General features: G+C 44.7%; 1 protein-coding gene and 1 long non-coding RNA gene across 6 annotated transcripts in view; one reads left to right on the forward strand and one right to left on the reverse strand.

Moving 5' to 3' along the window:
* Positions 1 to 24,947, reverse strand: part of Fam107b (family with sequence similarity 107, member B) — a 206,371-nt gene that overhangs the window by 120,705 nt on the left and 60,719 nt on the right. For both annotated transcript variants that reach the window (XM_017600646.3, XM_017600647.3), the window contains exon 2: positions 12,812 to 12,869. In XM_017600646.3, the coding sequence (XP_017456135.1) occupies positions 12,812 to 12,869 (58 nt within the window). The remainder of the gene's footprint in view (positions 1 to 12,811; positions 12,870 to 24,947) is intronic.
* LOC120097880 (uncharacterized) lies at positions 5,811 to 24,815 on the forward strand. Of its 4 annotated transcripts, none has more exons than XR_005495740.2 (5): positions 5,811 to 6,327; positions 12,762 to 12,911; positions 13,762 to 13,819; positions 17,938 to 18,189; positions 24,123 to 24,815. It is a non-coding gene; the product is annotated as an uncharacterized LOC120097880 (long non-coding RNA). The 4 variants fall into 4 exon arrangements; XR_005495739.2 differs by having other exon boundaries at positions 5,812 to 6,327; positions 9,847 to 12,911; XR_005495738.2 differs by lacking the exon at positions 17,938 to 18,189 and having other exon boundaries at positions 5,813 to 6,327; positions 9,847 to 12,911.

Here is a 24,947-nt window from a genome sequence, read left to right on the forward strand (position 1 = left end):
GAGAAAGGAACACATTCTGTGGACAGGCTAATCGGAGAGGAAACACCCCTGGGAAAGTGTTGTGTTAATTCTATGGATAAACTTGACCAAGCCCAAGGTGCACAGGCTAATTTTAGATGTTTACATCAGGGTGTTTCCAGACGGTGAGCTTTAGAGAGGGGGGCTCCCAGTCAAGAAGTCCGCCTGTGAAGCGGGAAAAATCATCTCTGCCTTAGAGAGCCAGAATAAAAACGAGAGATGGACATTTTTACTATATTAATCCTGCCAATCCATGAGCATGGGAGATCTTTCCATCTTCTGAGGTCTTCTTCAATTTCTTTCCTCAGTGTCTTGAAGTTCTTATTGTACAGATCTTTTACTTGCTTGGTTAAAGTCACACCGAGGTACTTTATATTATTTGGGTCTATTATGAAGGGTGTCGTTTCCCTAATTTCTTTCTCGGCTTGTTTCTCTTTTGTATAGAGGAAGGCAACGGATTTATTTGAGTTAATTTTATACCCAGCCACTTTGCTGAAGTTGTTTATCAGCTTTAGTAGTTCTCTGGTGGAACTTTTGGGATCACTTAAATATACTATCATGTCATCTGCAAATAGTGATATTTTGACCTCTTCTTTTCTGATCTGTATCCCCTTGATCTCCTTTTGTTGTCTGATTGCTCTGGCTAGAACTTCAAGAACTATATTGAATAAGTAGGGAGAGAGTGGGCAGCCTTGTCTAGTCCCTGATTTTAGTGGGATTGCTTCAAGTTTCTCTCCATTTAGTTTAATATTAGCAACTGGTTTGCTGTATATGGCTTTTACTATGTTTAGGTATGGGCCTTGAATTCCTATTCTTTCCAGGACTTTTATCATGAAGGGGTGTTGAATTTTGTCAAATGCTTTCTCAGCATCTAATGAAATGATCATGTGGTTCTGTTCTTTCAGTTTGTTTATATAATGGATCACGTTGATGGTTTTCCGTATATTAAACCATCCCTGCATGCCTGGGATGAAGCCTACTTGATCATGGTGGATGATTGTTTTGATGTGCTCTTGAATTCGGTTTGCCAGAATTTTATTGAGTATTTTTGCGTCGATATTCATAAGGGAAATTGGTCTGAAGTTCTCTTTCTTTGTTGGGTCTTTGTGTGGTTTAGGTATCAGAGTAATTGTGGCTTCATAGAAGGAATTCGATAGTGATCCATCTGTTTCAATTTTGTGGAATAGTTTGGATAATATTGGTATGAGGTTTTCTATGCAGGTCTGATAGAATTCTGCACTGAACCCATCTGGACCTGGGCTCTTTTGGTTGGGAGACCTTTAATGACTGCTTCTATTTCCTTAGGAGTTATGGGGTTGTTTAACTGGTTTATCTGTTCCTGATTTAACTTCGATACCTGGTATCTGTCTAGGAAATTGTCCATTTCCTGCAGATTTTCAAGTTTTGTTGAATATAGGTTTTTATAGTAAGATCTGATGATTTTTTGAATTTCCTCTGAATCTGTAGTTATGTCTCCCTTTTCATTTCTGATTTTGTTAATTTGGACGCACTCTCTGTGTCCTCTCGTTAGTCTGGCTAAGGGTTTATCTATCTTGTTGATTTTCTCAAAGAACCAACTTTTGGTTCTGTTGATTCTTTCTATGGTCCTTTTTGTTTCTACTTGGTTGATTTCAGCTCTGAGTTTGATTATTTCCTGCCTTCTACTCCTCCTGGGTGTATTTGCTTCTTTTTGTTCTAGAGCTTTTAGGTGTGCTGTCAAGCTGCTGACATATGCTCTTTCCTGTTTCTTTCTGCAGGCACTCAGCGCTATGAGTTTTCCTCTTAGCACAGCTTTCATTGTGTCCCATAAGTTTGGGTATGTTGTACCTTCATTTTCATTAAATTCTAAAAAGTTTTTAATTTCTTTCTTTATTTCTTCCTTGACCAGGTTATCATTGAGTAGAGCATTGTTCAATTTCCACGTATATGTGGGCATTCTTCCCTTATTGTTATTGAAGACCAGTTTTAGGCCGTGGTGGTCCGATAGCACGCATGGGATTATTTCTATCTTTCTGTACCTGTTGAGGCCCGTTTTTTGACCAATTATATGGTCAATTTTGGAGAAAGTACCATGAGGAGCTGAGAAGAAGGTATATCCTTTTGCTTTAGGATAGAATGTTCTATAAATATCCGTTAAGTCCATTTGGCTCATGACTTCTCTTAGTCTGTCGACATCACTGTTTAATTTCTGTTTCCATGATCTGTCCATTGATGAGAGTGGGGTGTTGAAATCTCCCACTATTATTGTGTGAGGTGCAATGTGTGTTTTGAGCTTTAGTAAGGTTTCTTTTACGTATGTAGGTGCCCTTGTATTTGGGGCATAGATATTTAGGATTGAGAGTTCATCTTGGTGGATTTTTCCTTTGATGAATATGAAGTGTCCTTCCTTATCTTTTTTGATGACTTTTAGTTGGAAATTGATTTTATTTGATATTAGAATGGCTACTCCAGCTTGCTTCTTCTGACCATTTGCTTGGAAAGTTGTTTTCCAGCCTTTCACTCTGAGGTAGTGTCTGTCTTTGTCTCTGAGGTGTGTTTCCTGTAGGCAGCACCAAAAGCAATCTACAGATTCAATGCAATCCCCATCAAAATACCAATCCAATTCTTCAAAGAGTTAGACAGAACAATTTGCAAATTCATCTGGAATAACAAAAAACCCAGGATAGCTAAAGCTATCCTCAACAATAAAAGGACTTCAGGGGGAATCACTATCCCTGAACTCAAGCAGTATTACAGAGCAATAGTGATAAAAACTGCATGGTATTGGTACAGAGACAGACAGATAGACCAATGGAATAGAATTGAAGACCCAGAAATGAACCCACACACCTATGGTCACTTGATTTTTGACAAAGGAGCCAAAACCATCCAATGGGAAAAAGATAGCATTTTCAGCAAATGGTGCTGGTTCAACTGGAGGGCAACATGTAGAAGAATGCAGATCGATCCATGCTTATCACCCTGTACAAAGCTTAAGTCCAAGTGGATCAAGGACCTCCACATCAAACCAGACACACTCAAACTAATAGAAGAAAAACTAGGGAAGCATCTCGAACACATGGGCACTGGAAAAAGTTTCCTGAACAAAACACCAATGGCTTATGCTCTAAGATCAAGAATTGACAAATGGGATCTCATAAAACTGCAAAGCTGCTGTAAGGCAAAGGACACCGTGGTTAGGACAAAACGGCAACCAACAGATTGGGAAAAGATCTTTACCAATCCTACAACAGATAGAGGCCTTATATCCAAAATATACAAAGAACTCAAGAAGTTAGACCGCAGGGAAACAAATAACCCTATTAAAAAATGGGGTTCAGAGCTAAACAAAGAATTCACAGCTGAGGAATGCCGAATGGCTGAGAAACACCTAAAGAAATGTTCAACATCTTTAGTCATAAGGGAAATGCAAATCAAAACAACCCTGAGATTTCACCTCACACCAGTGAGAATGGCTAAGATCAAAAACTCAGGGGACAACAGATGCTGGCGAGGATGTGGAGAAAGAGGAACACTCCTCCATTGTTGGTGGGATTGCAGACTGGTAAAACCATTCTGGAAATCAGTCTGGAGGTTCCTCAGAAAATTGGACATTGAACTGCCTGAGGATCCAGCTATACCTCTCTTGGGCATATACCCAAAAGATGCCTCAACATATAAAAGAGACACGTGCTCCACTATGTTCATCGCAGCCGTATTTATAATAGCCAGAAACTGGAAAGAACCCAGATGCCCTTCAACAGAGGAATGGATACAGAAAATGTGGTACATCTACACAATGGAATATTACTCAGCTATCAAAAACAACGACTTTATGAAATTCGTAGGCAAATGGTTGGAACTGGAAAATATCATCCTAAGTGAGCTAACCCAATCACAGAAAGACATACATGGTATGCACTCATTGATAAGTGGCTATTAGCCCAAATGCTCGAATTACCCTAGATCCCTAGAACAAACGAAACTCAAGACGGATGATCAAAATGTGAATGCTTCACTCCTTCTTTAAATGAGGAAAAAGAATACCCTTGGCAGGGAAGGGAGAGGCAAAGATTAAAACAGAGACTGAAGGAACACCCATTCAGAGCCTGCCCCACATGTGGCCCATACATATTCAGCCACCCAATTAGACAAGATGGATGAAGCAAAGAAGTGCAGACCAACAGGAGCCGGATGTAGATCGCTCCTGAGAGACACAGCCAGAATACAGCAAATACAGAGGCGAATGCCAGCAGCAAACCACTGAACTGAGAATAGGTTCCCCGTTGAAGGAATCAGAGAAAGAACTGGAAGAGCTTGAAGGGGCTCGAGACCCCAAAAGTACAACAATGTCAAGCAACCAGAGCTTCCAAGGACTAAGCCACTACCTAAAGACTATACATGGACTGACCCTGGACTCTGACCCCATAGGTAGCAATGAATATCCTAGTAAGAGCACCAGTGGAAGGGGAAGCCCTGGGTCCTGCTAAGACTGAACCCCCAGTGAACTAGACTATGGGGGGAGGGCGGCAATGGGGGGAGGGTTGGAAGGGGAACACCCATAAGGAAGGGGAGGTGGGAGGGGGATGTTTGCCCGGAAACCGGGAAAGGGAATAACACTTGAAATGTATATAAGAAATACTCAAGTTAATAAAAAAAAAAAAAAAAAAACGAGAGATGGAGGGAGGAGCCTGGTTACTTGGGTTGGGTGTTATGATTTGAATATGGTTTGCACGGGTCTTAAACACTTGGTCCCCAGCTGGTGGCACTATTTGGGGACATTATGAAAACTTTAGAAGATGGGGACTTGTTGGAGGAAGTAAGGCAGTTTCTGTGGAAAAGGTTACATTTTAGCCAATGCTTCTTCCTCCTCCTCTTCCTCCTCTCCCTCATCTCCTTTCTCCTCATGTTCCCTCCTCCTCCTCCTCCTCCTCCTCCTCCTCCTCCTCCTCCTGTTCTCCCTCTTCTTTTCACCCTGACATTTAGAAGGTCCTTTGCCAGATAATTCTACCAGGACGAGGATGAAGTTCTTCTCAAGTATGTGACGCCAACCAGTCACGGACTAGACCCTCTGAAGCCCAGCCAAACACAACAGTTCTTCCATGGAGATTTTCAGATGAGGTGTTTTGACACCGTGGTGAGAAGAAGAGCTGAGGCAGCACGAAAAGTCTTCCCCTGACCTAGAGTTAGGATCTGACACCAGTGTCAGTGCTGGGGCTGAAGCTCACAGTGACGGATCGCAGGCTATGTTATCCAGTCCCTCATCAGACTTCTCTCAATCTATAACCTAGTGGGTCCGTTTCTCTGGAGAACCTTGATTATCATAGACAAAGAGGTCCTCAAACAGAGCAGTTACTGAGAATATTTGTCCTATTCTCTATTATCCAAACAACGCACTCTTGACCATAACAAAGGAAATCGCAAGTATGGGAGATTTTCACTCGCAAAGCCCCCGCTGACATGCCGTGATTATTCGCCAGGCCAGAATCTCAGTCTTTCTCTTCTCAGTGCCTTTGTAAGTCTGATCTTACACCCTTCCCTTCGTTCTCACAGTGAGCACTCTATCTAAGAGTGCTGCATCCTCCAAATCTCACCTTCCCATGGGGGATCTGACTTCAGGGTTTCTCATCCCTTTTAACGTGCAGGCATGTTTGTGTGTACTATGTGTGCTCATCCACGTTGTGGGGCTGTGCAGGCTAGAGGTTGGCATCGGGAGGTCTTCACTGACAACTTGTCCACTTCATTTTTATGAGCTGGAGTCTTGCACAGAACTGGGAACTGGCTGTTTCAGCTGGGCCGGATGGTCAACCAGTCCGCCAGATTGGTATGGATCTACTTCCAACTGACACCTGCTGACGTGCTAGCCGCTGGTGTGGGTGCTGGGGACTCAGGTCCTCAAGCTTGCACAGCAAACACTTTGCTCACTGAGCCATCTCCGCTGGCTCTGGCTTGATTTTTAAATAGATGCTGTCTGCAGTGCTTTGAATGGCTTTGGTTCCCACAGAGTTGTGTGTGTCTGTGTGTCTGTGTGTCTGTGTATCTGTGCGTCTGTGTATCTGTGTGTCTGTGTGTGTGGGTCTGTGTCTGTGTCTGTGTGTGTGTGTGGGTGGCTTGGCCCACAGGGAGTGGCAGTATTAAGAGGTGTGGCCTTGTTGGAGGAAGTGTGTTACTGCGGGAGCAGGCTTGAGGTCACATATGCTCGGGCTACACCCACTGTGGCACATGGTCCCCTTCTGCAGCCTGCAGATGAAGATGTAGAACTCTCAGCTCCTCCAGCACCATGCCTGCCTGGATGCTGCCATGATGACAATGGACTGAACCTCTGGAACTGTAAGGAGAGCCCCGACTAAATGTTTTCTTTTATAAGAGTCACCGTGGTCATGGTGTCTCTTCATGGTAATGAAACCCTAACTAAGACCCAGTTCGCTGCTCTTAGGAAGCCGTTTGGTGTGGAGCCTTGGGTGTGTTTCCTGTGTATTTTGGTATTCCTGTGTTGGGGTGCAGAGAGAGAGAGAGAGAGAGAGAGAGAGAGAGAGAGAGAGAGAGAGAGAGAGAGAAATGACCATGGGACAGAATTACCTCTGACAGTGTCTCCCCCACTCACCCCTCTCCTTACTCACTTCTTTGCCTATATGCTGATATTAAAAATACTTCCAACAGCCTCCATAGTTTTTCATTCCCTGGTTAGTTTTGAGATTCAAATCCCCACTGTAGTAATGGCGGCGTGTGCGCCCGACAGCCCGCTGCCCTTTGCTGTGTAAAAAGCTAGGAGCCAAACAGTGGAGGTCATATGTGGCTGTACTTGGGAAACAAGGCACCAGCAACAGACTCCATTCAAGGGGAGCTTGGTGAACCAATGAGTTTAATTGGAATTACTCATAGAAGCATGGCAGGGCTGGGGGTGGGGTAGGCACAGAAGCATGGCCGACATACGGGCAGTGATAGGAAACCTAAATGAGTCTACTGATCTTGCTAAATGTTGGGGAAGGGCATCATATGCCTCCCTCCCTCCTTCCACAAGGGGATGTCTTCATTTATTAATGTTTAAGTTAGCCTGTAAGGACATGTGCTACTTTGTGGCGTCTCCATACACCTCTGTCACTGTCACTGTGCTTTGTTCTCATTTGGTCCCGCCCTCCACTGCCTTTTGCCTTTCCTATGCTCCCTGTCCTTCTCTGGCTTGTGTCTTACTTCGCGAGGACCCTCTCCTTCTGGGTTCATATGACCTGGACTCTATTACCCTCTCTTTCCCTTCCTTCCTTAAGAGTCTCTCCTCTCGTGGTCTCCTTTCTACTCCAAAGAGCGTACACACACACACACACACACACACACACACACACACACACACACACACGGGTCTTGTGAGAAGACCACAGCACATTGGTTTGCTCTCACCCGCTCAGCTTTCAAGATGTGGATGATCGTGTTGTGCCTTGGCGTGCTGGGAGGAGGGGGTATAAGAAGAGCTGGATGGAGGGAAAAGTAAATCAATTGTCTACCTGCAAGCCCCACTCCGTGTTCCCCTTGCTGAAAGGGAGGAGCAGCGGATAACAATGAGCAATGCATCTCCGAAAAATGGAGGCTATATAAGGAGAACACTTGTGCGCTCAGCTAGACATCCACGGAGGCGCAGGGAAATGCTGCCTGCTTCTGGGTAGGCACTGAGGTTCTGCCTACTACGGTTAAGTCACTTACTAAGAAACCCTTCCAGTGAGCATAAGCGCTGGATTGTGAGAAACAGAGAACAATGACAGTGGTTAATATTAAACACAACCCCACAGAACCGCCACTGCCTCCCAGGTGGCCCTTACACATATAAACTATAGATCTCAGGACAGACATAGTGACAGACACCTAAGGATTAGGTCATCAGCCCAAAAAAAGGATATCAGTGTGAGCAAAATCAATTAGAGTAACTGGTTTTCACCTTATTAACGCCCTGGCCAATAATGTATCTCTCTTGACAAATGAATTCATACTCGTCTTCATAGCCTGCTTCATATATCGTGTTCTCTAAGAAAAATTCCTGAATTCCCCAACTGGTCATGTCTTCCCTTGAGAGCTCCAATGTCCTCTACTCTTGAGTATGCGTGCATGTGCTCTTGTGTGTGTGCACACATGGGCAAGCATGTGCGTGTTTTCCTGTGTGATAGGTGCAAGCACATGCCAATTAGAAGACAACCTCTATTGTCAGTCCTCAGATACCATCCACTTGGATGGATTTTGATGTTCTTTTGACTTTTCTTCATTTCATGTGCTTGTATGGGTGGTGTGCATGTGCATGCATACCTGTCGTCATTAGTACCAGGGAACTTCCTGTATTGTTCCTCTACCTTACCTTTTGAGGCAGGGTCTCACAATGAAGCACAGACTCCATCAGTATGGCTACCCTGCCTCACCAACCTGCTCTGGCAGAGTCCCCTGCCTCTACCTCCCAAGGCTGGGTTGTTAGGCCCACTCAACCTTCACATGGTTCTAGGAGCTTTGCTTATCTTGCTTTGTGGTAAATGCTTTAACCACTGAGCCATCTCTACAGTTCCCTACCTTAGCTTTTGGAACAGAGTCTTGCTGATATGGAGCTTGACAAATAGATGAGACTGCTGGCCAAGAAAGCCTGAGAACTGCTCTCTCTACCTCTGTAGCACTGAGGGGATGTGCACACTCCACAACACTAGCCTTGGATTTTTTTGTCTTTTTGTTTGCTTGTTTATTTTGGCTTATTGTGGTTTTTTTAAATATGAAGGCTGGGGATTGAACTCAGGTCCTCATGCTTGTAGGGCAAACTCTCAACTGACTGAACTGTCCCCCTGGCCCTCTGCTCTTGCTTCTCATTGGACACATTCTGCCCTTGTTCTTGGTGCGCTGTCTCTATAAGCCACATTTGACTACAAAACCCATGAAGACAAGGCTTTCTCAGCACCCTGATTTCTTACGTTTTACTTGTTTAAGGGTTATCGTTTGAATAGCTTATATTCCTTTTAACGTGTCTAATGGCGTCATTTCTTGTTGGCAGAGTGCTCTGACTATGCAGTAGCTGTTCAATATGGCACAATCTTCACACATTATCTGACACATAATAGACATCCAATAAATGTTTCCGAGTGAGTATATTACACTTTCATAGTTTTGAAATAATTTAACCAACACAACATTTCCACTTTATACCTATCAGGATTTCAAAGAATGATTCACAAATATAGGAGATCCCAAATCCAACGCTCTAAGCTAGAGACAGCCCTTTGGCAAGAGACCCTGAGTGAAGTACTCTAGAGTAAGCACGGACTGAGTAGATCCACAGAATTTAAGAAATACAGAGACTCTGCAACTGTCAGGATGGCTCCGGGGTCCAGGATACTTGTTTCTTTCCCAGAGCATCCAGGCTTGGTTGCCAGCACCAAAGCTGGGCAACTAACGACCGCATATAAAGCCAGTTACAGGCTTCTGTCTGTCTGCCTTCTCCTGTCAACTTGTACAGAAAAGCTCGCACAGATGCACGCATACATAAAAACTTAAATCTATAAAGAAATAGTAAGAAACTATTTTTACTTGGAATTTCTACTCACAGAATAGAATTATTAGGTGGAATTTTGAGATAATAAGACAGAAGCCACTTACTCATATGTCCCAAATATAAATTGACAATAGTAACAAAGAAAATGTGATTCTAGATTTCTTTCCTTTTTTCTTCTCCTTTTTCCCTCAGATACTGTCTTACTCACTATGTAGCCTAGGCTGGCTTCAAATTCATGATCCTTCTTACTTCTGAGTGCCGGGATGACCGGTGTGCACCCCTTTACCTGTCTTGGGATTCTAATTTTCAAACTGAGCATAGTTTCTCCTTTTCCACAGAACTGTTTTTCCCAGCTGTGCTCTGACTCCTAATGTGCTTGCCAAGGAGAACCTTACTACGGTGCCGGATTCCTACTGACATTCTCAGAGGGCCTAACAACCAGAGCAAAGTGGAAATGAAACACTTTTCTCTCCCTAAGGCATCGTGGGATTCAGTAGAGTCAATGGTATCTTAGAAAATCCTTGTACAAGGGCTAGAGACACGGCCCTCTGGGTAACATGCTTGCCATTCAGACATGAGGACCTCAGTTCAATCCTTACAACCCATTAAGAAAGCCAGCTCTAGAGAGGCACATAGGCAGGTCCTTATTGACCAACCAGTCAGCCTAGGCAATCTGGCAAGTTCCAGGCCAGTGAAATACTGTCTCAAAAACAAACAAACAAGATGCAAATTCTGAAGAATGATTCTTGAAAGTGACCTTTGGCACTTACATGTACATGCCTGTGTATCCTTATACACCCCTTCCAACTACCCATGTACACTCACAAAAGAACACCTTTGGAGCATGGCGATGCTGTCCCATATATATGAACAAATGCCCACAAGCTACAGTGGACACTCAGTCAGCAGAGCAAATTTTTTGCCATCCCAGCAATGATCAGTATCTAAGGAATTGAAAATCAAGGGCACAAGTACAGAAGTGACACTCAGAGCCACTTTCCAGGACAAGAGATGCAATTTCAACTCTGCCTTTGCCCCTCCTTTCCAACTCCAAGCATCATCAAGGGTCCTCAACTTCAAGGTCGTCACCATCTTTCTGGTCACAGTCCCCCAGTGTGGACTTGCTTGCCTCCTCTTCCCAGCTCCCAGCTGTACTTTGATGACACCGACATCACATAGCATTTCTTTCTTGTGTTATGAACATATCTGTCTCTTAAACGCGCTCTGTTGTCTGACTACAAGCACCAAGCACCCTGTCTGATTATTTTTGTTCAACAAGAAATCAAAGCCAAGCACAGAGCTGGCCCTCACCAAACCACGTTCATCTCCTCACAGAGGAAAGACAATACCTTACACAAATGCATACAAGGTACTCACTACTAAGACTCCTAAGGGCTGGGATTGTAGATTAGAGAGTGCTTGTCACCATGCATATGGCCCTGGGTTTAATCCCCACCATCACATAAAGTGAGTACAGTGGTACACAGCTGTGACCTCAGCACTCGGAGGTAGAGGCAGGAGGATCGAAGTTACCCTCAACTACCTAGCAAGTTCGGGGTTACATTAAAGCCTATCTAAAAAGAGCAGGGGTTAGGGGGAGACCTACCAATGACTGCTATATGTATGCTATATGTTCCAGGTGCTCAAAAATAAAGGCAGTGGGGTAAAAAGTGATTGAGGAATGTGAAGTGGTCGGGGAAGTTTTCTGTGGGGACAGAACATTAGAACTAACACACAACCAATGAGCCAGGAACATAGGGCTCTACAAGAGGAGAGTGTCCTAGGAAGAGAAGCTGAACCAAATCAATGCTCGTATTTGACGGGGATATGGGAATGTAAGCAAGGGAGTTAATAGCTGTAGAAAGAAATGGTATGTTACTGAGGTAGCCAGGGATAAGCACTTGCTACCAAGCCTGAATCCTATCCCCCGAGACCTAAATGATGGACACGGAGAACCAAGTCCTTCAAGCTGTCCCCTGACCACCCCACATGCTTGACGACATGACCACACACATAAACAAATGCATAGAGTAGAAGACGCCATGGCTGGCTGATAGCTAACCCTCTCCTCTCCTGCCAGAGGAGGAGACTACTTTTTTCCCCCTCATTTTGCGTCGTCTTTCCTTTATCGAGTTGAGTTTTGTAACCTTTACTGCCTGATTTCTACTAACTGATAAGCCTCTTCTAGCAACCATCGTATCTGGAGCCATCTTTTACTGACTCAGAGAAAACACAGTGGTTGTTAGGAAACAAAGGCGGGGAGTCGTGAGAGTTAGCTTTTACCCTGCTTAAGTCTTCCCCCACTAACGTTTATTTTCCCAACCATCGCCTCTCGCGATCATCACTGGCTGCAGCCTGAAGTTATAAACTTTCTCACTGTTTGTTTCTTTCCACACAAGCCCTGCCCATCATGAAGTAAATAACTTCAGCAAAACTACATACTTGAGTCCACACAAACATTTAGAAGAAAAACAGCCAACTGATCCACATGATATCTCCTAAGATAACTACAAGGATTTCAGTAAATGACCACACTCCCCGTCTTTTCTTTTTATTGAAAATAGATCCCCCACACACAGGATTTATCCTGATTATGTTTTCTCTTCCCTCCTCCCACTCCGCCTCATACCCCTCCCATCCACATCCACTCCCTTTCTGTCTCTCGATAGGAAAAAAAGAAAACAGGCTTCTAAGGGATAACAACAAAATATAACAAAATAAAATATAGTAAGATAAAACAAAAACTGTCAAATCGAAGTTGGACAAGACAAATAAAGAAAAGGAAAAGATCCCAAGAGTCAGAGATCCACTCGTTCTCACACTCAGGGATCCCATAGGAAACACTAGGCTGTAACATATACACAGAGGACCTGGTGCGGACCTGTGCAGCCCCTGTGCATGCTGCATCATACAAGCTCATACAAGCATCAATCATGTTGCTTTAGAGGGCCTTGCTTTCCCGGCGCCCTTCTTTCCCTCTGGATCTCACAGACTCCTTTATTTCTGTCTCTGAAATCCTTCTTCATCACCACCCACACTACCACCATCATCACCACTGTCTCCCTTCCAAGTGTCGCCCCATCCATAATTGTTATCAAGAAAGAGAACGAGGAAGGGAACGGGTTATTTTTGTAGCACAGTGGGATTTCCCAGATGTTCTGCCTGGGCCTCATCTCCAGCAACACTTCTAGCCTTCTTTGCAGTCACCTGGAACAGGGACACTTGCCTCTGTCATCTGCAAATCTTTTGACAGAGCTGAGCCCAGCCGTAAGGAACAGCATCCAGCAAGCAGCTGTACTCTACCTGATAGCGTCTTCTGCTCCAGCTCAGGACCCTGGGGCTCTTGATGGGATTCTTCTTCCTAGATTACAGCCCCAGAAAGAAAAGCAGAGAGAATGTGAAGGTAAGCGTTAACTTACAGCGGCATGTTTTTGTAAATCTGAATTCATATGCGACTAAAAGCAGAAACATAAACCAAGTCCTAAGTAATGGAGGTCTGGGCCCAGCATGGTGGCGTACGCCTTTAATCCCGGCAGGCAGGATCTTTGGGAGTTCAAGGCCAATCTGGCCTACATAGGAAACTCTAGGACAACCCAACCAGGACTACACAGAAAGATCCTATCTCAAAAAAAAAAAAAAAAAAGTGGGGAAGAGGTGAGAGCCGAGGTTTGGACTGTGTGTGTTCCTGTGTGTCTGTGTATCTCTATGCACCTATGTTTGTGTTTACGTGTCTGGGTGCCGCTGATGTGCATGTACTTGTGTGGGCGGGTGTTCGAGGAGGCCGAAGGCCAACCTTGGATACTGTTCTTCTGGAGATAAACCTTGCTTTTTGATGAAGCATATCTTCTGGACCCGGAGCTTGCTGACGGGGCTAGGCTGCTGGTCAACAAACCCCAGGGATCTGTAAGTCTCCACCTCCCCAGAACTCGACAAGCGCATTCTCTACACCGGCTGTTTTCTGTAGTTTCTGTGGCTCAAACTTAGTTCGTGCTTATAGCCAGCAAGCGCGGTAACAACAGCGCCATCTCCCCAGCTCCAGGGCTTGAGTCTTTAGATGAAGGACAGATGTTGAGTAGGAACTTTGAGGGTTCTAATCTCTGGGTGTCGTCCAGATACGAGAAGGAAGATGTGGCATAGTGTATCCACTTCCTATCTAGTTATCTTATAGCAGATGGCAGGATATTATATCTACGGATGAACGGCATTTCTTATTTATGAATATCATATTTTCTTTACCATTCACCCACTGACAGGCTCTGATGCTATTTCCATAGCCACAGAGGATAGCGTCATATGAGCACAGCTGTGCAGGTATGTCTGTAATATACTGATTTGTTTGTCCTTTGGGCTATGTAACCACCAGTTGAATAATAAATCATGATAGTTCTGCACAGGCACGTTTTTAATATGCTAATTCCCTCTCTTTGGGCTATGTAAGCAGCAGTTGAGTGATTCATGATAGTTCTGATTTTGATTTCTCTCTTTGAGGCCCACACATGCTCTTCTCTGTAACAGTTGAACTAGCTTGTGCTCCCACCCCAAGCATGTGAGTTTCTTTTCCGCCACATTATAAAAATATGGACAGCCACTCTGAGGTAAGACAGTATCTCACTGCAGGGCATCACGACACCTGATGTTTAAAACATTGCACGCACATGTGGGGTGGCATGCGTGTGTTTTTTTGTGGATGATGCCTCATGGGTGTGAGTGCATGAGGAGGCCAGAGGATGACATCGATGTCTTCCTGTATCACTCTCTACTTAACTTTTGAGGCAGGATTCCTTACTGAACCTGGAGATTACCACGTCAGCAAGACTAGCCAACAACATCCCAGACATCCTCCTGTCTCTGCCTTTCCAGTGTTGAGGTATAAGGCATGCACTGTTGGACTCAACTCTTTTTATGTGACTGCTGGGGATCTGAACTCAGGTCCTCATGCTTTCCCTGCTGAGGCATCTTCCTGGCCCCAAGAATCGATTACTTTTTTATGGCAACAGTCCTGGGCCCACACCATCTCCAAAGGGTCCTCACTGGAGACCAGATTCTTCCGTTGGCCCAACTTTAAAACCTCACAGAAGAGCACTGAATGGGTAACTTCAGTTTACAAGATCCCCACCCAGCTACTTCAAATGTATGTGTTGTAAGAAATCTGAACAGAATGACTTGCCTTTATCTCCCCGTAAAGGGTTTGAACTGACAATTCAGCAAATGGCGTGCAAATTATACAATACAACCCCACCAATGCACAGCAGCTCCACACAGCATATGAATTCTGGTTTCCCAAGGCCCGACAGAATTGCACATAATAAAAACAAGAGGAGTTATGATTACAGCCACGGGGAAAAAACCTCTTCCAAGATGCTAAAATTATCCAAGCAAAGTCATTTCATCGATGAGACAATCCTTTTTCAATTAGTGCCAGTGAGACTGCTCTCTCTCTCTCTCTCTCTCTCTCTCTCTCTCTCTCTCTCTCTCTCTCTCCCTCCTCCCTCACCCCACACCCCCAAGCTGGCATTGAACTCAGAGATCCACTTGCCTCTGTCTCCTGAGTGCTGGGATTACAGGCATGGTGCCCCCTCTGCCTGGCTAGGCTGCTTGCTTTTTATTGCTCTGACTTTCAGGAACATGAACCAACATAGCCTTTTTGCTTCCCACCAAACACGCTTACTATATCATCATAAATGCCCCACCCCAGCTTCTCTTTAAAGAAAATTGCTAAGCCCACGAGAATCAGGAGAGGGAGAGAGGACTGCAGCCCTCTTGTCTTGCAGCTCAGCATAAATTAAACAAGCATCCCTCTTCGGTAGTGTAGATGATGTTCTATTCAGAGGAAGAAGGCTCTATACTCATGCATCTTGTCTCTTGAGTGTGCCAGTCACTGATTTTCCCAGGAATGCTACCGTGAAATGACAACACCCCAATGGGAGGAACGTCGACTGTTTTTGCTGCCTGGTGGTCACTGTGTGTCCCAATTCCCTCCTTAAGGGATCCAGTACAGCTCTGAAGAGACTGCGGATCCTGTGGCTCCCCTGTGACTCAAGCCAAGGTTCACCAATCTATTGAACTCGGCTGTCACTGGTAGAATAGTCACGTGATCCACTCAGAGCTAATAAAAAGTAGCCAGGGCAGGGGAGACAGCTCCAAGAGTAAAGTGTCTGCTGTGCAGGGGTGAGGGCCTGAGTTTGAATCCCCAGAGCCCATGTAAAAGCAAAGTGAGGATGTGTGTGTGTGTGTGTGTGTGTGTGTGTGTGTGTGTGTGTGTGTGTGTAACCCTAGTAAATACAAATGAATCCCTGGTGCCAGTCAGCTAGACAGGTGAATGCTGCAGTGAACAAGAGACCTGGCCTCAAAGCAGCGTCATGACACCAACCCTACACATACACATCATACATCATACATCTACATCTTCATCATATACCTACACCATACATCTATATCTACATCCACATCATACATATACATCATATATATACATCATATACATATACATCATATACATATGCATCATATATATGCATCATATACATATACACATATATATACATGTTATTTATTTTTTGAGAATTTTATGTGTGTAAACAATGTACTTAGATTATATCTACCTCCTACCCATCTTCCAGCTCCTCCTAGAGCCCCTACCACATTACCTCCCACATCATCTTCCCAACTTCACGTTCTTTTTATAACCAACTGGGTTCAATTAGCGCTGCCCATGTGGAGATTTAGTCCCGGGCCGGTTGACCTCATCATTAAGAGCTAATAGAAACATGTGGGTGCGATCTCATCAGTGCATCGATCCACCAATGAGTTCGTGATTTGGTGGCATTATCAGAAAGTGTGGAAACGTAAACAGACCAGAGGGCATGCGGCACTGAGGGTGTGTCCTGCCTACCCTCCTCTTTCTGGCCACCATGAGGTGAGCTCTTCTATTACACACCTGCCAGGGTGTCTGGTCTTACCACAGCCCAACAGCAACAGAGCACACCAGGAGCCAAAGCAAACCCTCTGGCCTTTAAACCGCTTCTCTCAGGCATTTGGCACAACAGCGAGGCGACTGACAGAGATCGCTATTGATCCCTGCGTTCCCTCGAAGTCAGCACAGAGGCTTCAGAAAGTAAGGCAAAGAGGTATTGCCAGCTGCCTCAAACTTCTCCAGGGTGAGCATTCCCTCCAGGCTCTCCTAAGAATCTGAGAGATGATCAAAGACTACTGCATTCCACACCCCGCCCAGTCACCCATTCAGAGCTCACTGTAAGCCCTGTCATTTGCAGAAGCTGGAGTTGTATCTGTCAGCAGGCGTCACGGCCATGAGCAGTGACACCCAAAACAACAGCATTTGGTTTCCTAAAGACTCTTCCAGAGGAAATAGGAACTTTGTGGTGATTTTTTTTTCTTTAAACCTGAACTGTCCCAGCTCTTATGAACCTGTGGTGAAGTTCAGATGCAGGTCTGGCCCCCAAGTACATGTCCCAAGGTTCAGTTGGTAGGAAGAACCATATGTAAATTGTCTACATGAATGAGTTCAGTATGATCTGAATTCATCTGGGGGAAGACATCCTAAAGTAAGATTCTCCAATGCCGACTAAAGTATCCGCGATGCTGGATACCCCGACACACAAGGGCCTTGCAAGGAGTATCTCTTAAGTCAACTTATAAGGCGATGCTATCTTGTATTTTAATTTAAAAATTTTAAAGACTTGTTTTCTTTTCTGTGTGAGTGTTTTGACCTGCATGTATAGCTGTGCACCATGTGCATGCCTGGGGCCTGTAGAGACGAGAAGAGGGCAACAGGTCCCCTGGGACCAGAATTGTGGAGGATCCTGAGGCCTTACATGGTGCTGGGAATCTGACCCAAGTCCTCTGAAGGAGCAACAGATGCTCTTAACTGCAGAGACATCCTTTTGCATCGACGATATCATTTTTAATGTTATTAATATAATTTAATGTGATCGCTCTCTTTTTTAAAGGAATTATTATTTATATATGTGAGTACACTGTAGCTGTCTTCAGACACCAGAAAAGGGCATCAGATTCCATTACAGTTGGTTGTGAGCCACCATGTGGTTGCTGGGAATTGAACTCAGGACCTCTGGAAGAACAGTCGGTGCTCTTAACCGCTGAGCCATCTCTCCAGCCCATGATAGTTTTCTTAGTTGTATAATGGTCATGTTGTATAACTTGGGAATTTGCAGGAAATTAAAGAAGTTTTGTGCTCATAACACCTGGCAAAGCTTCATGGGATTTCAAGGGTTTTCCTGAATTGGCACATAGCACTCATCTTTGAGACTATCATCAATAAAATGAATCATGTATGTCCCACTAACCTTTATCAACATTTTGTTTATTGTATCATAGTTTAGTGAGTTTTGGAGGTGGAGTCTTTGCATAGCCCAGGCTGGCCTGAAACTCACAGTTCCTTCCTGCCTTAGCCTCCTAAGTGCTGAGACCTCACCACAGAAGGACAGTGTCACACAGTGGAGAATGAGAGTCAGAAGACCCACATTTCCCCTCCAACACGACTGAGTGAGCCTGGCCGAACCTGTTCTTTCTTAGGCTTCATTTCTCAGTAACAGAGAGGAAGGTAACTGTGGCTGTGAAACCTTGTGGGATCTCCCCAGACCACATCCATGGAAGAAGCATGAGACACATACCGAGACCTCTAGTTTGGGAAGAGCATGAAGGTCAGTATCTATCTGATGGCGTCAGGACAACGCAGGCAAAACTGAAATCAGCACAATGAATAGAATTTCTGTCACTCCACACACAAGAATTCACTCAGCAAACATGTATTGTATGGGGCCTAGCCTCAGCATCCAGCCAATGCCAAGGGCATAGAAAGTCTAGAGAAACTCATGGAGGAGCCAGTGGTGGTGTTATGTGAGGAGAGCTGAAACACTAATGAAAGGTCTACCCAAGAGGATATACCTGTCTTCCAGTTTACTCTCTTTCCATCTGCAAGTGTTGCTATGCCCAACTCTTATTCCTGGGTAGAACCTGACAGAGCCATTTCTAGACCATATGTCTCTGTCTCTGTCTATCTGTCTGTCTCCCTCTCTATCTCTCTTACACACACACACACACACACACACACACACACACACACACACACACATGCTTACATGCAATGCACACACACATACACCCCAATAGCCCCAGAAGGAGATTTTGATAGTTCAGCCCATTCTGGCATTGCCTCTGATCTTCCTAACAGAACACAAGCCTTTTGTCTCAGTTTCTCTTTTGTCAGAGCTTCCAGAAAGGGAACGGTTACTTGCAGTGAATTTGAGTGTTGGCTGAGGAGTGTCCAGGGTTCTTTTACAACGAATCCGATGGAGTTTCCTTGCTGAAGGCATCTTCCCCCTGGTCTAATCAGTCTCTCCACCCACACCTTCCTGCTGGTTTGATGCTTGCCACTAACATGCTCCAGATGTTCAAACTCATCAGAGCCCTTAAACGAATTCTGAACTTTAATCCAGAAAGGATTTTACTATAGTCGAATGTCAACCTTTCTCTCATCGCACACAACAAGCAGTGATATGGCACCAACCTTACACATGCCACTGGGCAAGTATGAGAGAGACCATGGGGACCTGGTACACGGCCCTGCCTTCCCAAAGCTCCTTCAGAAGGAAAGCAATCACGGCACGAGAAGACCCAGTGCAGAGTTAGGAGCAAGGCACTATGGGATACTGAGGGGCACCTCCTCATCTGCAGCTCACCAGAGCCAAGTAGCGGGAGAGCACCTTGCTAACTAACGTCACAGTCTGACATTACCAGAACACCCTGAGATCAGAGCAAAATGGCAGACTCCCTTTACCAGCAGGGCTTTTCCTTCTCTGGCCTTGTCTGGGGACTTGGAAACTTGCACACCCTCTACCCGCAGAGGGCCACATAGCCTTGGTTAGGTCACAGCTCAGTTAGGCTGCCTCGCCATGCTAATGAGGTGTCAGCACCTCAGCCTTCAGTCGGTGACCTTTCCACCCCGGAGGTTTGCACCCGCTACCCCAAAACTATATGACTAAACATCGGGGCGGCCCAAGGATGCTTTCAGAATGAATGTCATCTCGCTGCATGAGTCTCGACTAATCAATTAACTTCTCAGATACATTATATGACAAGGGAGAATAGAATACGTGGCCAGCGACTTTTATGGACAATAACCGATAGGAGTAGTTCACAGAGTTATAGATTTTAGAGCTGGAAATGACCCCACGGGGTCATTCAATGCAAGAGATCACTCGGGGCTCTAGAGGGCCATACAAACACCATAGTGAGGCAGTCAATTGTCACCACAGCCCTCTGCCCTTTTAAAGAGGAAGCCCCCAAGGAAGCCCCAGTAGTGGCTGGGTGACCCAAACCTTTTAGCAAGTGGAATTCTAATTACCAGTTGGCCTCTGACTTGTGCAAATTTTGTTGTGAATATTTAAACGAATCTTAAAATTGTCTCAGTAAATTTAAGCACTGAGAGATAGCTCCATGGGCTTGCTTTGTAAGGACTGAGTTTGAAGAAAAAAAACTGGGTGAGGTGCACCTTTATAGTCCCAGTGTTGGGGAGGCTCAAACAGGAGGAGCCCTGGGGCTTACTAGTCAGTCAGTGTAAGCTACTTGGTGAGTTCCAGGTCAATCAGAAAATTTACGTAATTAAAAAACAGAAAAAGAAAAGAAAGGAAGAGAAGAAGGAAGGAAGAAAAAGAGAAAGAGAGGAAGGAAGGAAGGGAGGAAGGAAGGAAGGAAGGAAGGAAGGAAGGAAGGAAGGAAGGAAGGTGAAAAGCCCCAGACTGTTGCTTATGCCTGAGTAACAACAGCCAAGATTGACCTTTGGCCCCCACATGCCTGTTTGTGAACACCACTCCCCAAATGTACACACACACACACACACACACACACACACACACACACACACAATTTTCGCTCAAATCATAAAATGTAAATAAACAAATGTTATTCTATAGTTAGCCATGCAGTTGGAGGCTACAACGTACAAATAGTAAACGGTTACGACAGTGTAGGAAGTCAGCGTCCATCCTCAGCACGTCCGCCCTCTCACGGGTTACTGTTCGGTTTGGCTTTTTAATGATAAGATCATTAGAACATAGACTTGTTTCCTAAGAATCCCTACCACAGTTAGTGTACCACAACTACACTAATCATACTGTATGTTCCAGCTCTGTCCTTGTGCGTCCTGCAGGGCCACTTTGTCTCTGCTGACCAGTGCCCCACCCTCCCATTCCAGTGGCTGCTGTTTTGTTCTTGATCTCTTGAGTTTGAGTTTTTTTTCATAGGTTTCACACGAGGGATTGTGAAAACACTGCTTCTCGTTCTGGTTTGTTTCACTTAGCACTGTGTCCTCCTGATTCATCCATGCAGAATCTGTTTCTAGAATCCTAGCACTTAACAGTTCATGATAGATCCATTCCTCCTGCAGTGGACACAACCACACTACTTTCACACTTTGACTATTGTAAATACTGCTGTGGTGTGCGTGTGCATGTGTGCATGTGGTGTGTCTGTCTGTCTGTCTGTCTGTCTGTCTGTCTGTCTGTCTGTGTCTGTCTGCCTGCCTGTATCTATGTGTATCTGTGCACTCGCACGTGTCTCCTGCATTGTTGTTGCTTCAGCCTCGATGTTCCTATAGTGCACCATCATTACGGATAGACTTCTTACCAAACACTGGCCCAGCCTAATACAGCAACATTTGCCTTTCAAACACTAACATCGGTATCAAAGATAATTATGTTCACAAGAATTTTAACCCCACAAAATCAAATTGCTCGTGAAAAATAATTTACATCACGGTTGATTTGTTAGAGTGCAGTTGTCTACTGAGAGGAGATCCCTGGGTCTTTTTCAAGGTAGATATATTTTCGTTTGTTCTGTTTTATGAGAATCGTGCTATATGCAGTCCAGGTGGCCTTGGATTCATAATCTTCTTACCTCAGCTTCTCAAGTACTAGGATTATATGTGTGAACTTGCACCTGGGTATTTTGTTGTTGTTGTTTATTTAATCCGGTGGTCACAGGTCCAGTTAAAAGGGTTATTTTTCAAGGCATGGAAGCCTGTGACTACGATCCCAGCACTCATTAGACTGAGGTACGAGTCTAATGAGTTCAAGGCCAGCCTAGGCTACATAGTGAGGCCTGGTTAGAGGAAGAAGAGAAAGAAAGAAAAAAAGAAGAGAGAGAGAGAGAGAGAATTCTTAACTAAGTCAAAGGAAAATAAATGATACTAAAATCTGTGAGCAGAGCCAAGGTAAACATGAAAGGGTTTTTAGCATCCCTGTGTCCTCAAGATTTTTTAATCACTCACCTATAAACACTCAAGGAAAATCGTCTGAGTGCTTAGGTTCACATGTGCATGTGTGTTGTGACATCTCGCTTTATGTCAGATGTGCTACACTGAGCCACGTAGCAGCCCTTGAGGAAAATGCTGCCGTGTCTGTTTTCGCCTTGCGTGTGTTAGGGCCCACGTGGTACTCGGTGTTCTCTCACCGTAACAAACGCCTAAGACCATCCACTTAGAAAGAGGAAAGTTTTTATGTGGCCCACAATTTTGGATATTTTAGTCCATGATTTTCCTCATTTCTTGGTTGGGGGTGGAGAGGGTGCGTTGCACTAGGCAGTGCCTCATGGGAGAAGCCTGTAGTTCTATTGACCTCATGACAGAGAATCAAGGAGCTATGATCCCACTACCTCTTTTAGGGCTATGTCTCCAATAGCTAGAAGACCTCCCACTAGGCCCCACCTCGCAAAGGTTCTACCACATAACAAGCTGGGGCCAAGGCTTGACCACACAGGCCTTTGGGTGTTGCTCTAAATCACAACTACAGTAGCCTCAGAGAAGCAAGAGTAAGCAAGACTGGATCCTGATGTGAGCTCCAGGCCTGCCAATCGTCAGCCTGGGACTAATAATACCAGCTGCAGGCTGTCTGATCTCCAGCATGTGGCTCACCCTCTCTCGTCCCTGCTGGCTTGTTGTGTCTACCCCACACAGAGTGTCAGTTCTCAGGAAATTAGGTTGGAAAGTGTCTCTGAGACCAAGACAGAGACACAGACAATTGGAACTACAAAGCATGTGTAAGGTCACCATAAACATGCATCCACTCATGTCACAAGCTGTGGAAGGTCAGAGAAGGGTGTGGCTAGCTTCCTGGGAGATGAGAAAATCTTAATGGCTCTTTGTGGCAGGAGTAAACTGAGGTTAAACCATGGAAACTGGACCCACTGTGAGCAGACAGAAGCAGGAGGTACAAGGTACACTGAACGCTAAAAGGGTACTGTGAGAAAAAGCTAAAAGGTGAGAAAAAGCTAAGGATGCATGGTGTGCAGTTGCAAACGCTAAGCAATGGGCGCTGGTCATAGAGGAGGCATGAGTGAAATAGGCTGACCCATACTGAACTTGTGTTGTCCAGAGAAGCAGGTCAGTTAATATATTTATAGATTAGATGTCGGCATTCAGAGAGAGCCTTATTGTGATAGCTTAACTGAATGAGAAACACCCTCAGAGCACACCCAGAGACAGCTTTACCAACAACCTTAGCAGCCGTGAGTCTTGAGGAGAAGACATATGAATTAACCCTCGTGTACATTGTGTAGTATCTGAATGCCATGCTGCAAACTTTTACTTCATTTGCGAAGTGGTGTGAGCCCCTAGAGGGACTAAAGGTTGCCCATCCTGAAGATTGGTCTGGCAACAGTGTGGAGTCTGGATTAGGGTACTTTTGCCTGTGAGTAGAAGGACAATGGGAACACTTTAACCAGGGAACAAACAAATACAAATAAACAACAAACACAGCAATGGAACTGAAAATCATTATACAAGTAATTCAGGCCCAGAAACCAAGTACTGTGTTTCCTTTCATAGATGGACCCCAGATTTTACTTTGTGTGTGTGTGTGTGTGTGTGTGTTAGTGTGTTTATACATGTGAGTATGTGTATGTGTGTAAATATGTGTGTATGCATGTGTGTATGTGTATATTTGTGTATATGGGAGTGTGTGTATTAATGTGTGTGTACGTGTATATTTGTGTATATGGGAGTGTGTGTATTAACGTGTGTGTACATGTGTGTGTGTAAATATGTGTGTATATGTCTGTGTATGTGCATATGTGTGTATGTGTGAGTATGTATATGTGTGTGTATGTGAGTGTGTGTACATGTGTGTATTAGTGTGTGTATGAGTGAGTGTGTGTACATGTGAGTATGTATATGTATATATATGTGTGCACATGTTTGTGTGGATGTACGTGAGTGTGAGTGTGTGTATGTGTAAGTGTGTGTATGAGTGTGTGTATTGTGTGTTTATGTATGTGTGTGTATGTATGTATGTGCGTGTGTGTTAGCGTGTATATATGTGTATGTGTGTATGAGTGTGTGTATTATGAGTGTGTATGCACCTCAATATGCTGCATATTAATTTAAAAAATAACGATTGTGGTGCTTTGAATAGGTTTGGCCCCTTAGATTTATGTGTTTGAATGTTTGGCCCATAGGGAGTGACACTATTAGGAGATGTGGCCTTGTTGGAGGAGGTGTGTCACCGGGGAGGCGGGTTTTGAGGTCTCATACGTAAGTGTAAGCTTCGTCTAGTGTGACAGTCCCTTCTGCTGCCTGCAGATCAAGAACTCTCAGCTCCGCTAGCACCATGTCTGCCAACACACTGTCATGCTTCCCGCCATGATGATGATGGACTGAACCTCTGAAACTATAAGCCAGTGCCGGTGAAATGTTGTCCTTTATAAGAGTTGCCTTGGTCCCGGTGTCTGTTCACAGCCATGAAATCCTCACTAAGAGCATTAATAAATATGACAGAAACAATAAAGATCACTGTTGTACACGGGAATCACTGACTGAGGTCAAACACAATGCAGGAGAAAAAAAATCAGCCATTGGGGAAAATCCCAGTAGAAAGACTAGTCTTTGAAACTAAACTATTAATATAATAATATTATTATATTTGGGGCAGTTCATGGAACTTGATAATTTTGCTGTCACGGTAAATGTGCATTACGGCGGGCATTGTCTAGGGTACTCTGGGGTCCTCACAGTTTTCAGGATGTTTGGAATGGAAGCTCGACCCGTACGGAAGCCTGAAGGCAGCTGAATGTCTATATCTGACTGTATGCAGGGACAGTGACTGGTGATGACCTCAGAGGATAGCAAACAACAACAAAAAGTGTGTGTGCTGAGGCAGTGACTCACAGGTCAAAACATGGGCCTGATGTTCAATCCCCAGAACCGTACAAGTCAGGAGGGTTTAAGATCCTAGGAGGTAGAGATGGGAATCCCAGCGCAACCTGGCTAACAAGACTGGACATGTGGGTGACCTCCGGGTTTAACTCATTTACCTCGATAAATAAGGTAGAAGAATGCTTTGGGATGGTCCTGACATCTACGTCAGGCCTTCCTATGCACACATGCGCACAAGCGCCCACACACACG

Source organism: Rattus norvegicus, chromosome 17 (assembly GCF_036323735.1).
Source record: "Rattus norvegicus strain BN/NHsdMcwi chromosome 17, GRCr8, whole genome shotgun sequence".
NCBI lineage: Eukaryota > Metazoa > Chordata > Mammalia > Rodentia > Muridae > Rattus > Rattus norvegicus.